Genomic DNA, 13,533 nt, shown 5'->3' on the forward strand with positions numbered 1-13,533 from the left:
TCCAGATTCCTCTCACAGATGTCTTAGGAGAACTTTAAGGAAAGGAAGAGCTACATAATTTGAAAAGATCTCCCCAGTGATTTTTGCCAACACCCCATCAATTTTGAAACTCACCTTAAGGGAGGAAAGCAAGGTAATTCTTCTCAAATATATTTCATCAGAGAAGAAAATAACAGATGTGTCCATTAAAACTACAGGATGAGGGTTTTGTTTTTGTTTTTTAACTTATATCCTCAGAAACTTCAGTTTTCTTAGCTCACATCAAAAATTAACTACCACATTAGCTCATGCTTGAAATTCTTCCAGACAGGAAAGCTTGTCAACAAAATACTATAAAAACCATCCTCCCTCTTATGCGGTAATTAAAGTTTTAATGTGGAGAATCAGATAAAATCACACAGCAATCCTCCACTGCATTAGGACACACTCAATTTTCTTTAACCCGGCACTCTCAAAAGCATTGGCCACTAACATCTTCAAAGGAATTAAGCAAATTAAAAAACTGTAAATGTCAAAAACATTTCTCCCTCTTCTTTGACCAGCCCCCTCTATGCTCCTGCTCGCTCTGTCAGGGTTTCTGGTTCATTTTTTTTTTTTTTAAGATTTTTAAATTTATTTATTCATGAGAGACAGAGAGAGAGAGAGAGAGAGAGAGAGAGAGGCAGAGACACAGGCAGAGGGAGAAGCAGGCTCCCTATGGGGAGCCCAATGCAGGACTCGATCCCAGGACCCCGGGATCACGCCCTGAGCCGAAGGCTGAAGCCCAAACACCGAGCCACCCAGATGCTCCATCACTTTGTGATCTCCAATCACTCACATAATTTCCAGGGTAGTAGAATCAAGGCATCAAACATTTGAAGTGAATCTCACATTCTTAGTTTACTGTCCAAAAATACAAAGAAGTGTCTATTATTCTTATACTATATAATCTTGCTCTGGAGTTATTATTATAAAGTCACAATTCACTGAATGAAGTGTGTAATAGATCTTGGCACTCGTTCACATTATTTTTCTGTTCTGTTATTTTTAAATATATTCTAAAAGGACTTTAAAAATATGAGGACCCAAGGGCACCTGGGTGGCTCAGTCAGTTAAGAGTCCAACTCTTGATCTCAGCTCAAGTCATGATCTTGGGGTTGTGAGGTTAAGCCCCGCATCTGGCTTTGCACTGGGTGTGGAGCCTGCTTGGGATTCTCTCTCTCCCTCTGCCCCTCCCCACCATAAAAATAAAATAAACAAAAAATAAAATAAAACATGGTGGTCCATTGACTGGATTTCTTTCTAGTCTGTAAAAAGATAAAAAGGAAAGACATTGAGGGAAAGATAAAACACTTCTGACTAACTTCTAGTGGGGTAGGGGTAGACAATTTGTGTTGATGATTAGTGACCATGAACTTCAGCTCAGTATTTTACAGGACCATATTGACATTAAAAACCCTTATGATTTTTAGAGATTTTTACATTTTAATTTATTTGTTCATGAAAGACACACAGAAAGAGGCAGAGAGAGAAGCAGGCTCCCCATGGGGAGCCTGATACCAGACACTGGGATTATGCCCGGAGCTGAAGCATATGCTCATCCACTGAGCCAGCCAGGTGTCCTGGCGTAAAAACCCTTATTAAATACCAAATGTGCATTCATTTGATCATCATTCACTAATTTTCTTCCTTCCTTAAACATGTAATAAAAGCTGCTGAAATGTCATTGCTCCCAAGGGTAAGCTCCCCACTATTAGCATTTAAGCTCCGAAGGGAAGTGACTGGGTTTGTTTCGTTTTGCCTGGTTCATAGTAGACGCTCAGTAAATGAGTGAATGATTTGATGAAATATACAAATATACATTTATGTCCTTTCTTTGGGAAATTCACATTAAAATATTCCTGGCAAAATCTGCAATATGATGTTCTAATTATACCAATGCTGAGATTTCCCTTATTTTGGTCAGATTATGTCATCCACTATTCCTAATTTCAAATTTACCGGCTTGCAGGTCATATCCCTCACTTCCCCTTTTGCTCCTGACTCACCATGCCACTGTCTCTAATATTACTCCTGCTTTAACTCTTGATGGTTTCAGTCTAAGTCTGCACATATTCCTTCCTGTACCCTGGCCTCTTCCTTGAACTCTGCTTCTAAAATGATCTTGTTCCCCTTTTTTCTGTCATACCTTAAACTTTGTCATTGCTAATAGACTCCTCTATAATCTCAGCTTTCTGAAACCCATTCCCTGCTCACCACTTCCTGCCTTTTCAGCTCATTCTGCTGCTTCCCCTAGCATTTCTTCCAACCCATCAGGATCTCCAACTAATTGGTTCTACCCTCTCTCTCCCGCTCTTCTTTTTTTTTTTTTTTTTTTAAATATTTTATTTATTTATTCATGAGAGACAGAGAGACAGAGAGAGAAGCAGGCTCCACACAGGGAACCCGACATTGGACTTGATCCCAGGACTCCAGGATCACGCCATGAGCCAAAGGCAGGCGCTAAACCACTAAGCCACCCAGGGATCCCCTCCCTCTCTTCTTTTATTCAAGTGATCCTATCCTCTGTTTGCAGTTCCTCATCCCCTTGGTGTCCTCTTTGCCCGGGCCCCCAGCTTAAATTCAACCATTAGGATCACTCTGTAGACACATCCTCAGCTCCCATGCCCCTTGTGGCTCCACTAAGGTTGCTCGGCCAATCATGATCCTGCTTAAACCCAACTGTCCATTCGTCCTGCACAGCTGAACTGGAAAAGGAAAAACATACAATCATGCTAACCGGACTCACTTTATTTATTTATTTTTAAAAGATTTTATTTATTTACTCATGAGAAACAAAGAGACAGAGAGGCAGAAACACAGGTGGAGGGAGAAGCAGGCTCCATGCAGGGAGCCCGATGTGGGACTTGATCCCGGGACTCCAGGATCAGAGGATCAGACCCTGGGCTGAAGGCAGTGCTAAACCGCTGAGCCACCTGGGCTGACCCCGGACTCACTTTAAATTCATGATCATGTACCTCAGACAGGGCCTCAATGCCACCCAGCAACCACGCTAAATATACTTTTCTAGGAGACATCCAAGCACAGATGTCTGGGAGTTGGTTGATACAATTAGTTGGCATTTCAGGAGCGTACGTTGGACTCTCCTAAAACATTCTTCATCAACTTCTCCTTCTCAATTGATAGTAATTCCATCCTTCATGTTGCTAGGGTCAAAAAGCCTGTAATGATCCTTGACTCCCCTCTTTCTGTTTTCCTGTACATCTAACCCATCAGAAAGTCTTGCTGGTTCTATCTTCAAAATTATTTAGAATTTGATCCAGATACTTCCTCCACTGCCTTCATCCTGGTTGGCTCCACCATCTTCACTCACCTGAATGACTGCAAAAGCCTCCTAAATGCTGTTTCTCGTTTCTACCTTTGGTTTCCTACATTCTGTTTTTAAAAAAACAGAAAGCTAGAATTTTCCTTTAAAAATATTAAGTAGGGATCCCTGGGTGGCGCAGTGGTTTGGCGCCTGCCTTTGGCCCAGGGCGCGATCCTGGAGACCCGGGATCGAATCCCACGTCGGGCTCTCGGTGCATGGAGCTTGCTTCTCCCTCTGCCTATGTCTCTGCCTCTCTCTCTCTGTGACTATCATAAATAAATAAAAATTAAAAAAAATAAAATAAAAATAAAAATATTAAGTAAAGTCATATCACTCTTCTATAAATAACCCTAATTGTTTTCTCATTTTACATAAAGTAAATATCACATTCTTTAAAACCACCCACTAGGACTTTACCGGATCTGTTCTCCTCCACCCTATTACCTCTGTGACTTCACGTCTTATTAATTCAACAGAGAGTTGTTCCAGTACAGCCTCTGGCCTCTTTGCTACTCTGTTTCCAGAGCATGCCAGACATGCTTCTGCCTCTGGGCCTTTGCATTGACTGTATCCCTTTTCTGGAACACTCTTTTGACAGATATCTGCATGCTTTCTGAACCTTCACTTCCTCAAAACATCACCTTCTTATTGAATCCTACTCTAACTACTTTTTTGAAAATTGCACACTACATGCCCTGCACACAGTCTCTTAATCTTCATATCCCACCCTAAATTTTTGCACTCATTCCCCAGATCTGACTCTAACTGTATAATAGGTAGTTGATAAATTCCAATACTGATTTTGAGGAAGAGTTTCTCCCACATTTTAACATCTCTAAATTGGGATATGTTTTATGATTAATGGTGTCTTACAAATGTTGGGTAGAAGTCACAATGTAGTATTCATTGCCTGCAGATGTATGAAATCGGCCCTAAGTGTGTAAGTTGTTGTCACCTCAATTTGTTAAATACACTATTGGTGCTATGGGTGTTGAGCCTAATTGCCATTTTCAAATATTTTCAAAAAGTTTGCACTATGATTTGATATTGAAATGAAAAATTGTTGTATATGCAGAAATGTACCAAAACAGAGCAGCAGAGTATAAATTTGGTATCAGTGAAGCAAATATTCATTGTCGGAGGAATGACTGTAATTAAATAAATTTTGTTACTGAGATACAAGCAAAAAAATGCCTTTTATATGCCAAGCAATGCAACTCAGGGCTGGAGAATTTGTCAAATCCCTCAGAATGGATAAAATATTTTTTAAAGCCATGATAGACTAACAGGATTGATTCATATGTTGCCCAGAATGATCTTGAGATATTTTGTTATAATGTCATTGTCATAAAATAGTGGTGTGTTTTAGAATTGATGGCATCCTAGATTCAATAAAATGTGACGTGTGTAAATGTACGTGCATGTGTGTGCATGTGTGTGTGTGCGTGTGTGTGTGCATGTCTTGCTAGCTTTCTTGCTTAATTGATGGTATGGTGATTTTTTTTAAATGCAATTTCATTTTATTCATTTGTAGTTTAATGAACATGATTCACAGCTTATTGTGGTTGTATTTTTTGGTTGTGATTTTAACTCTTTATGTCCCGACTGAAGGAACTGCGGTCTGAGGTGGAACTGGAAGTGTTAGGAGACACGGAAGGACTCAACCTGTCCTTCACAGCTATCTGTAACAACAGGGCCCTCTTCCCACACCAAAAGAAATGCTCTCACATGAAGGTGGGAGACACAGTAAGTACAGGGTCAGTCAATTGTCGAAAATATGTTCAGGTAAGTAAGAAGTTATCTTATTGCACTGAAGCTGGAATTTTCCTTTCAAGAATTTCAAAAGTGATTTTCAAAAATTTCCTAATAAATGCTTTTGGCAAAGCTGATCCCCATGCCACTTTGTTTTCTCCCATGCATTTTGGTGGGTGGAAGAAGATAATTAGTATTTTCTTTTTCCAGGCTTCATTTAACGTGACTGTGAGTATACCGAACTGTGAGAGAAGAAGCAGGCACATTATCATAAAGCCTGTGGGGCTGGGGGACGCCCTGGAAATACTTGTCAGTCCGGAATGCAACTGTGACTGTCAGAAAGAAGTGGAGGTGAACAGCTCCAAATGCCACAACGGGAACGGGTCCTTCCAGTGTGGGGTGTGTGCCTGCAACCCTGGCCACATGGGTCCTCGCTGCGAGTGTGGGGAGGACACGCTGAGTACAGATTCCTGCAAGGAGGCCCCTGATCACCCCTCGTGCAGTGGAAGAGGGGACTGCTACTGTGGCCAGTGTGTCTGCCACTTGTCTCCCTATGGAAACATTTATGGGCCTTACTGCCAGTGTGATGACTTCTCCTGCGTGAGGCACAAAGGGCTGCTCTGTGGAGGTAGGTGTTGTCTAAATCCACCTCATGCTGTGACTGGGCGGGTATCAAGAGGGGGCTTTGCATCCTTTGTGCCTTCCACAGTTGTCCGGGTAGAGTAGGTGCTTAATAAATAGTTGTTGATCAAGAGAGTGGCTTAATCTTTAGACCTAAGGTAACTGATCTCCTCTTGCATTTTCTCTCTTATGTTCTCTTGGGGTGAGATCTCTGCCAGTGCAACTTCTATCTCCATTGTTAGTTCCCTCAGAGTTCAGTAGGCAAAAAATGGAAATATCTTCTCTTTGGTTATTACCCAGACTCCAAAAAATTGCACGTAATCTGAACTCCATTATCCTCCAGACCTTTCAGCATCAGGCTTCTGGGTGTCTTACCCAACTCTTAAATGCCTGTTCCTTTGGAAAAATGAAAAGCTGGGCTGCTTAAGGAGCATATTGCCAAGGACAAGGGACACAGAAATACGAAATGAACTTTCCGGGCCTTCCTTCATCCCACAAATATTTATTAAACACCTATTATGTGGCAGATACTAGATTAGACACCAGATATAATAAAGATGAATAAGGACATATGAAGGCTATGGAAAAGGTAAGAATGAAGCATTGCTTGGAATTTTTTAAGATGGAGAAAATGTTTAGAAAGCAGAAAAATGTATGTTTTAAAATCCTTTGCAAAACAAAAAACAAAAAAATAAAAAAAAATCCTTTGCATATGGAGAATCACTGTAATTTAAGGATATATTGCATATAGTGTGACTACTATAGAATCATTTTGACATACATCCATATATTTAGGTATGATCTATCTGCAGAAGAATTGCAAATGCGTTCATGTTCTTTAAAATGATATAAGTTTGTGTTACAACTGGAATATTAACTAACCGCTGAGTTTAAGCTCCCAGTGTCTCCCTTTTTCTCAGTGTGTGACCAGACAGCTTTTCAAAACAGAAAGCCATTATCTTTAAAGAAAACTAAGAAAGTTATGTTTTCAAACCCCAGTGTCAGGAACATATAAAAGAGACTGATTTTCAGGAAAAAAGGCCTGAGAAGAGAAGCCTCAGAGAATTCCGAGCTCTTTGAAAGCCGTGTGAGGCCCTTGGAAGCACACCTCCATTTCATTTCTTTGCAGCAGCTCTTGCTACCAATAGGTGCCTCTGCCTTCTTTCTTCTCCCCACAGAGTGGAAAATTTAGGGTCTGTCCAGATGGAGACACGTTTCTCTCCCCCTTTCACTTGGAGGTCTATTTCCTTATTTAATGGGTGTGTTTCTAAACCCACATCAGTTCTCTTCTCTTGTAAGAGGTAGGCGGGACACAGCCTGAAGCCAGAGGCTGTCACCATGTCTAGAAAAGAATATGCTTGGCAGATCCCCAGATTGCACCTCTAATAGAAATGTTTTAGCAAAGTATGTGCTCAAAACATTTGAAATTACCTTTCAGAAAAATTCTACCTGTAATCTAACATACTATGATAGCGATCCTACCCTCACCGATATTTCACCCTTTAAATCTTAGATCAAAGAATTCTGGAGCAGTGTAAATTGCTGAACTGTGCTCAGCAGCACAGTTCTTCTGGTTTGTGGATGGTCTTTCGCTTTATTTGGTACCATGCACACAAATGGAAATGAACTCAAAAAGAGTCGACTTGATCTGTGCATTGTAGTTTGGAAGGTCTGACAATAGGGCCTCTCTTTGTATCAGATACAGTGATCCCTAGAGAGATTCTATTTAGGAAACACAGTTATTTCTTCAGTTGGACTCAGAAAACTTCACTAATGCCAACCTCCTTCATATTTGAGGGTACTTTACAATTCTCAATCATTACTGTTTCTCAAAAGCTATTTTGTTTGTAGCAACATCGCAAAGAATGTCACTGTGTTATTAGTTTCTTTCTCCTTGAAAGGGTATAAAGGGGAACCTGGGTGACTCCGTTAGTTCAACATCCGACTCTTGATCTCAGCACAGGTCTTGATCTCAGGGTCATGAGTTCATACCCCGAGTTGGGCTCCACACTGGGGGTAGAGCCTACTTAAAAAAAAAGTTTTAAAAGTATAACAAGTATTATTATTCAAATTTAACTAGAAGTATTATTATTCAAATTTAACTAAAAGTTCTGGAGTTCCCACTATGTGCCTGGCATCCTGCTTAGTGCAAGGATAAAAACTGTCCCTGGCCTTGTGAACAGACACTCTGTTGTTTGCAACAGAGGCTTCTACAGCTTCCCTTCTCATGCAGATCTCACTTATTTTACAATTAATTCGCTCTGCAATGTGCCACTTCTCTGAAGGGCTATTACCACAATGTTCTTTTTCATGTACCTTCTTTCATCCATCTGTAAGTACTCACAGATATAGGGCTCCATTGATTTATTCCCTTGCCCAAATTCCATTAGTCTTTTATATTTTGATTCTAAGAGACGGGAAACTAACAGGCAAATGACATTACAGAAAATACTTTCTGCCATTATACACTTATACTTATCAGTCAGTGGCATTCCAGAAAGATCTATCCCTTTGAAAAGAGCCTGACAATTTTTTTCTTGATCTTTGGTTATCATCTTGCTTCTACATGACGCCGTTGTGAAGGTTTTATTGTTGTTTTTGTGGTTGTGGTTTTATGAACAGGTACTTTATAATTGGTTACTTGTGAATATCAATTAGCGGTGATACGGTGGATGGTTCTGGAAAGCCCACAGAAAGAAGGGTTGCTAAATTCTGACAGGAGCTCTTGAAAGAGTTTTCTAAATTTCTGCCAAGTAATTCTTGCATGCAGTGATACACTTGGGCATTCTCAAAGGAAATGCACATTTCACTTGACAATATTTATAAATCATATTAATTTTTCTGAATAAACTTCAATATAGAAGTCTATCCCTATCATGAGAATAAGTTTCCCTTTCTGCTGAGGAAGAAACAAAAGGCAATTGTATTTTAGAGGATAAGTTAGATGAGATATGTCTGCAGCAAGTTTCCAGGCGCTGCCTCCTTCAAGCTGCCTCTGCCCTAGGCTTCTGCAGCTTTGCTCTCCTACCTCTCAGTCTCCCTGGTAAGATTCTTTTTGCACATTTCTTTAAGAGTTATTTATTTGAGAGAGACAGAGAAAGAGAGAGAGCATGAGCAGGAGGAGAAGGAGAAGCAGACTGTCTGCTAAGTAGGGAGCCCGTTATGGGGCTCAATCCCAGGACCCTAGGATCATGACCTGAGCTGGAGGCAGATGCTTAGCCAACTGAGCCACCCAGGCCCCCTTCTCTGATCATATTTTAAGTGCTGATGCTCTTTGGAACTCTTCTCACTCTGCTTCCTCTACATGACTCGACCCACAACAGCTTGGCCTGCCATCTCTCTCTGATGGATCCAAACCTCAAACCTCACTGTCTCTCCTTCTGGACTATATATATATATATATATCCGCCTACTAAGATGTCCCAGAGGCCCCTGAAAACTCAACAGAGCCAAAAATGAACTCGTTATCTCCTCCACCCAAAGCTGCTCTTCTTCATCTGCTTCAGAACAATCTATTCGTTCAACAATCAAGCCCTACTCTGTGCCAGGCTCTGGGGCTAAGTCAATGAGCATGAGCTGAGAGCTTCCATCCCTGGTCAGTGACAAGCTGCACCGTCCACCGAGCAGCCCAGCGCCCCCCCCCCCCCCCCCCCAGCAATCATATCCCTCCCTGAATATTCATCCCCCTTTCCTCTCCTTCCCACTGGCCGCTGTTCAGGACCTCAGATCTCCTTGCCTCGTTTGCTACAGCAACCTCCTAACCAGTTCTCCGGTCTCTAGTTTGACCTTCTCTACCGATGCCAGGATATTTCTAGACACGTATCTATTTGTTCAAGTCTCTACTTAAAATTCCATAACTTTCAGGATAACGGTTCTTTCTTTAGCCCATGACGCTTTTCATGATGTGATTTCTGACTTTCTGTTGACCTTTCCAACCCCGCCCTCGCCATCCTGCGCTCCTGCCACAGCTCATCTGCACCTTTGGCTCTATCTATATGAAACTACTGTGGGTGTTAAGGAGGTTACACGATCACGCACTTCTGTCATTTACCTATGCTTTTCTTCTCGGCTTAAAATGCATGTAGCCCTCTTGTGCCTTCTCTCTGTATTGTCCAAATTCAGCTCAAGCTTCATCTCCTCTGGAAACATCCCCAAATCTCTGGTCTAATTTAGAAACTCTCCCTCTGTGTGCATAACACTTATCACATTGTGGTGTATTTATTACTGGCAGTGTTTATTTGCTTGTCTCCTACTCTAGACTATAAGCTCAGTGACCTTATTTAATTTTGTATCTTCATGCCTACTGCAATCCTCGGCACATGATATATGCTCAATTAAAGTTTCTTAAATAAATGAATTTTTTGAGCACTCACTATATGCCTGTAGGACATCTAATTGGTGAATGCAAAGCTAGAAGATTTACACATTATCTCATCCCACCACAGCGACTGTAAGATTTTATTCCCTCTATTTGATAGATGAGGCTTTTATGATCACTCAGCTTGAATGATGTAGAGGTGGGGCATTACCCAGGTCTGCGTTGCATCTCTATCTTATGACACCTTAATTAAAAGCAAAAAAAATTGCGAAAACAATTTAAATACACACACATACACAGAATCACACACACACACACACACACACACACAAGTTGCTATTATAGGCTTCTGGATTATGTCATTTCATCTGGCTATGAGCTGTCTCTGATATAACACCAGGTAATCAGATTGGTCTTCAGTTAAGAGACCAGATCAAAAAGAGAGAGAGAGAGAGAGACCAGATCAATAAATATGCACACTTAGCAAAGTTTTTCCATAAAATATATCTACACTCACCGCTCCTCCTCACACGTTCACTTTTTTTCCTCATTTTTCTTCTTCAGTCTTTCTGATGGTATTTAAAAGCAAAGAGAAAAGCAGCCCCCCACTTGCATCTGAAGTGGCTGCGGCCCTAAGCATCAGGGGCCTAAGCATCATACATTCATTCATACATTCATTTATCTGTTTGTTTTACAGATAACGGCGTGTGTGACTGCGGGGAATGCGTGTGCAGGCCCGGCTGGGCGGGCGAGTACTGCAACTGCACCACCAGCACCGACTCCTGCGGCTCGGAGGACGGGGTGCTCTGCAGCGGGCGAGGGGACTGCGTCTGTGGCAAGTGTGTTTGCACGAACCCCGGAGCCTCCGGCCCGACCTGTGAACGTTGTCCTACCTGTGGCGATCCCTGTAACTCTAAACGGTAATGTCACAACTTCCCTGGGGCGCAGCGTCGCTTATCGCTTTAGGTGGGTTTGTTCTTTGAGCATCCCCCCATATACACAAACCCACCTGTGATCGTCAGCAGTGTCTCACTTGCCTCTTTGTCCTGATTATCCCGGACCACAATGTCACATTTCTGCTGGAGACAAGCCTGGGGAAGCTGAGCTGAGGTCCCACACTGATAACATCGGATGGCCTTTCACTTACAATAGCAGCCGCAAATAAGGAATGCCCTGGAGGTAGACTGATGACACCCACATTTGGTGCCTTTTCAGGGGAAACAGATGAGCTTCTTTCTTATTTAGAAGTTTATAGCCTGAAAAAAAAAAAAAAAAAGAAGTTTATAGCCTGACCTTGCTGATTCACTCCTATCTATAGCCTCACGGAGGTAAAAAGGCAGAAAGGAGATCTTGACTTTCCATTTCTTCCCACTTCTTTACCACTCATGCTCTTTGGCACCTCTCTTTGGTTGTCATTTTACACAGCTATTGTGTGTTGTGTTTTCTTTTATACCATATGAACAATAACAGCAACAAAACTTTCCTTTGTTTTCCAGTAAAAAACTATTTCTTTGGCTGGTAGCTAACTTCTTCATGGAAGTGGGGGCAACGTTTCTAGGTCAAATGAAGCAAGTCTCCAAATGAACTGTGTTATGACATTGCAGTATATCAAGTATTATGGGGCAAGCATGCTCAAGCAGTTTGTAGTTTCATTGACTCTATACCCAACATGGTGACATTTGCATTTCCTGTGTAAACAAAGTAAAAAAATCAATATTCACCCAGTGGTTCCTCACCTTTCAGGGGTCAAAACTTTTCTGTCACTGGGCCTGGACATATAGCAAGAGAAGTGTGGGGACACGGTTAGACTTATTTGAACGGAATTAAATGTAAAATGTCCTGTCAGGATGTTTCTTCCATTATTTATCTATTTAATCTTCTCGTAAATTTGATGGAATTTAAATCTGGTTTATAAAATATGAAGTTAACAACCAAGGTAGTTTGAATTTGAGGAATCGGTTCATCTCCTTGGTGTTTATGTTAGCTCTGAGATGAGTCCATTCTTCCATTTATTCATTCATACATTCACTTATCAAATAGGTGTTAAGTACGTACCGTTCACTAGAAATCATGGTAGGCCAAGGGCATATAGTGATGACCAAAACAGTTACAGTTCCTGCCATCACAGGTGCTAAGAATCTAGTGGGAAAGACAGACATCATTTAAAGTAATTATAATGGTATCTGAGCTGACAGTTACAGAAAGAGATCCAGAGGGTGCTGTGGAATTATATGGCGGGGCTACCACACTAGCATGGGCAGACATCAGTCAGATGCACAAAAAGGTAGAGGTTTTGAGCGTTTCCACAGTGTCCAGCAGCCCCCCTGCAAAGCCACTCTAAGTAAATATATAACCTAGATAAATACAATATACTTGCAATGCGAAGGCAATTTCCAGACAAGATTTCTATCCCCACTCCCACATAGATTACTCCTCCTCAGCCCTTTCCACAAAGGAATGCAGAGACTTTCTCTGCAATCGCAAGAGAATTAACCCGTAAGGGTTAGGGAAGGCTTGCCTAGGGCAGTGCAGTTTTGGCTGAGACTGGGGGAGGCCTGGGGCCCAAGTGTGGAAAGAAAATTTCCAGAACTTTAAAGAGTATACATTTGTGTGGCCTGGGGAAGAGAGAGGCAGGATGGTGTGTAAGAAAACTTTAGCTGTTCTGTGTTACTCCAAACAGAATCTGATTGTAAAGTGATTTTTCAGCACAAGATTAATTTAGAGTCTGAGTTTTACTTTGCTGTATAGACATCATTAGAGAAGCTAATTCCAGGGCTATGTTCTTAGAAATACACTTTTCTGTAAGTAGTGATTGTTTATTAAAAAGCCTGCATTAATCAGGATCCAAGCTGTAACCTCAGCTTTTGAAGATACCCCTAGAAGGCTTAGATTCATTCAAAATAATCACAGACTAGTGAATCTTGAATAGTCATTCATGACATATATGAAGTCTTGGAATTCTTGTTAAAAACAGACCATTTCTGTTAAGAAATTCAAACTTTGTTTAGTCACTAATCATATTTTAGAACATAAACCTTTCTTATGAAAATGTAAAAACCAAAAACCTAAATCAAATACCAAAATAGGTGTGTCTTGATGTTGGGATTTTTTTGTCAGTTAACCAACCAGAAGCAATCATTATAAATAAATGAGGGTAGTAGCTATTATCAAGACAGGCTCACAAAACACTGATTACTAAATGGAATCAGAATAAAGCAATTTCCTCTTGAACATCACCCAAATATCTTCCTGAAAGCAACAAAAGGCAATGTCCTCTATGAGACACTCCTATAGCATGAATCACAGTAAGCATTAGAGCAATATCCCAGCTGCGTATCTGTTTTCCACCAACACGAACTGATAAACTCTACTGAATAATGTTTACAGGAGCTGCATTGAATGCCACCTGTCTGCAGATGGCCAGGCCCGAGAAGAATGTGTTGACAAATGCAAACTAGCTGGTGCAACCATCAGTGAAGCAGAAGGTTATACTTTG

At 41.2% G+C, this 13,533-nt stretch overlaps 1 protein-coding gene across 6 annotated transcripts in view; it reads left to right on the top strand.

The window, feature by feature from the left end:
• Positions 1–13,533, top strand: part of ITGB6 (integrin subunit beta 6) — a 134,904-nt gene that overhangs the window by 96,369 nt on the left and 25,002 nt on the right. For all 6 annotated transcript variants that reach the window (XM_077883412.1, XM_077883414.1, XM_077883413.1 and 3 more), the window contains 4 exons: positions 4,958–5,092; positions 5,309–5,726; positions 10,735–10,957; positions 13,425–13,522. In XM_077883412.1, coding sequence (XP_077739538.1) covers positions 4,958–5,092; positions 5,309–5,726; positions 10,735–10,957; positions 13,425–13,522 — 874 coding nt within the window. The remainder of the gene's footprint in view (positions 1–4,957; positions 5,093–5,308; positions 5,727–10,734; positions 10,958–13,424; positions 13,523–13,533) is intronic.

The sequence above is a fragment of the Canis aureus genome, chromosome 34 (genome assembly GCF_053574225.1).
Source record: "Canis aureus isolate CA01 chromosome 34, VMU_Caureus_v.1.0, whole genome shotgun sequence".
Taxonomy (NCBI): Eukaryota; Metazoa; Chordata; class Mammalia; order Carnivora; family Canidae; genus Canis; species Canis aureus.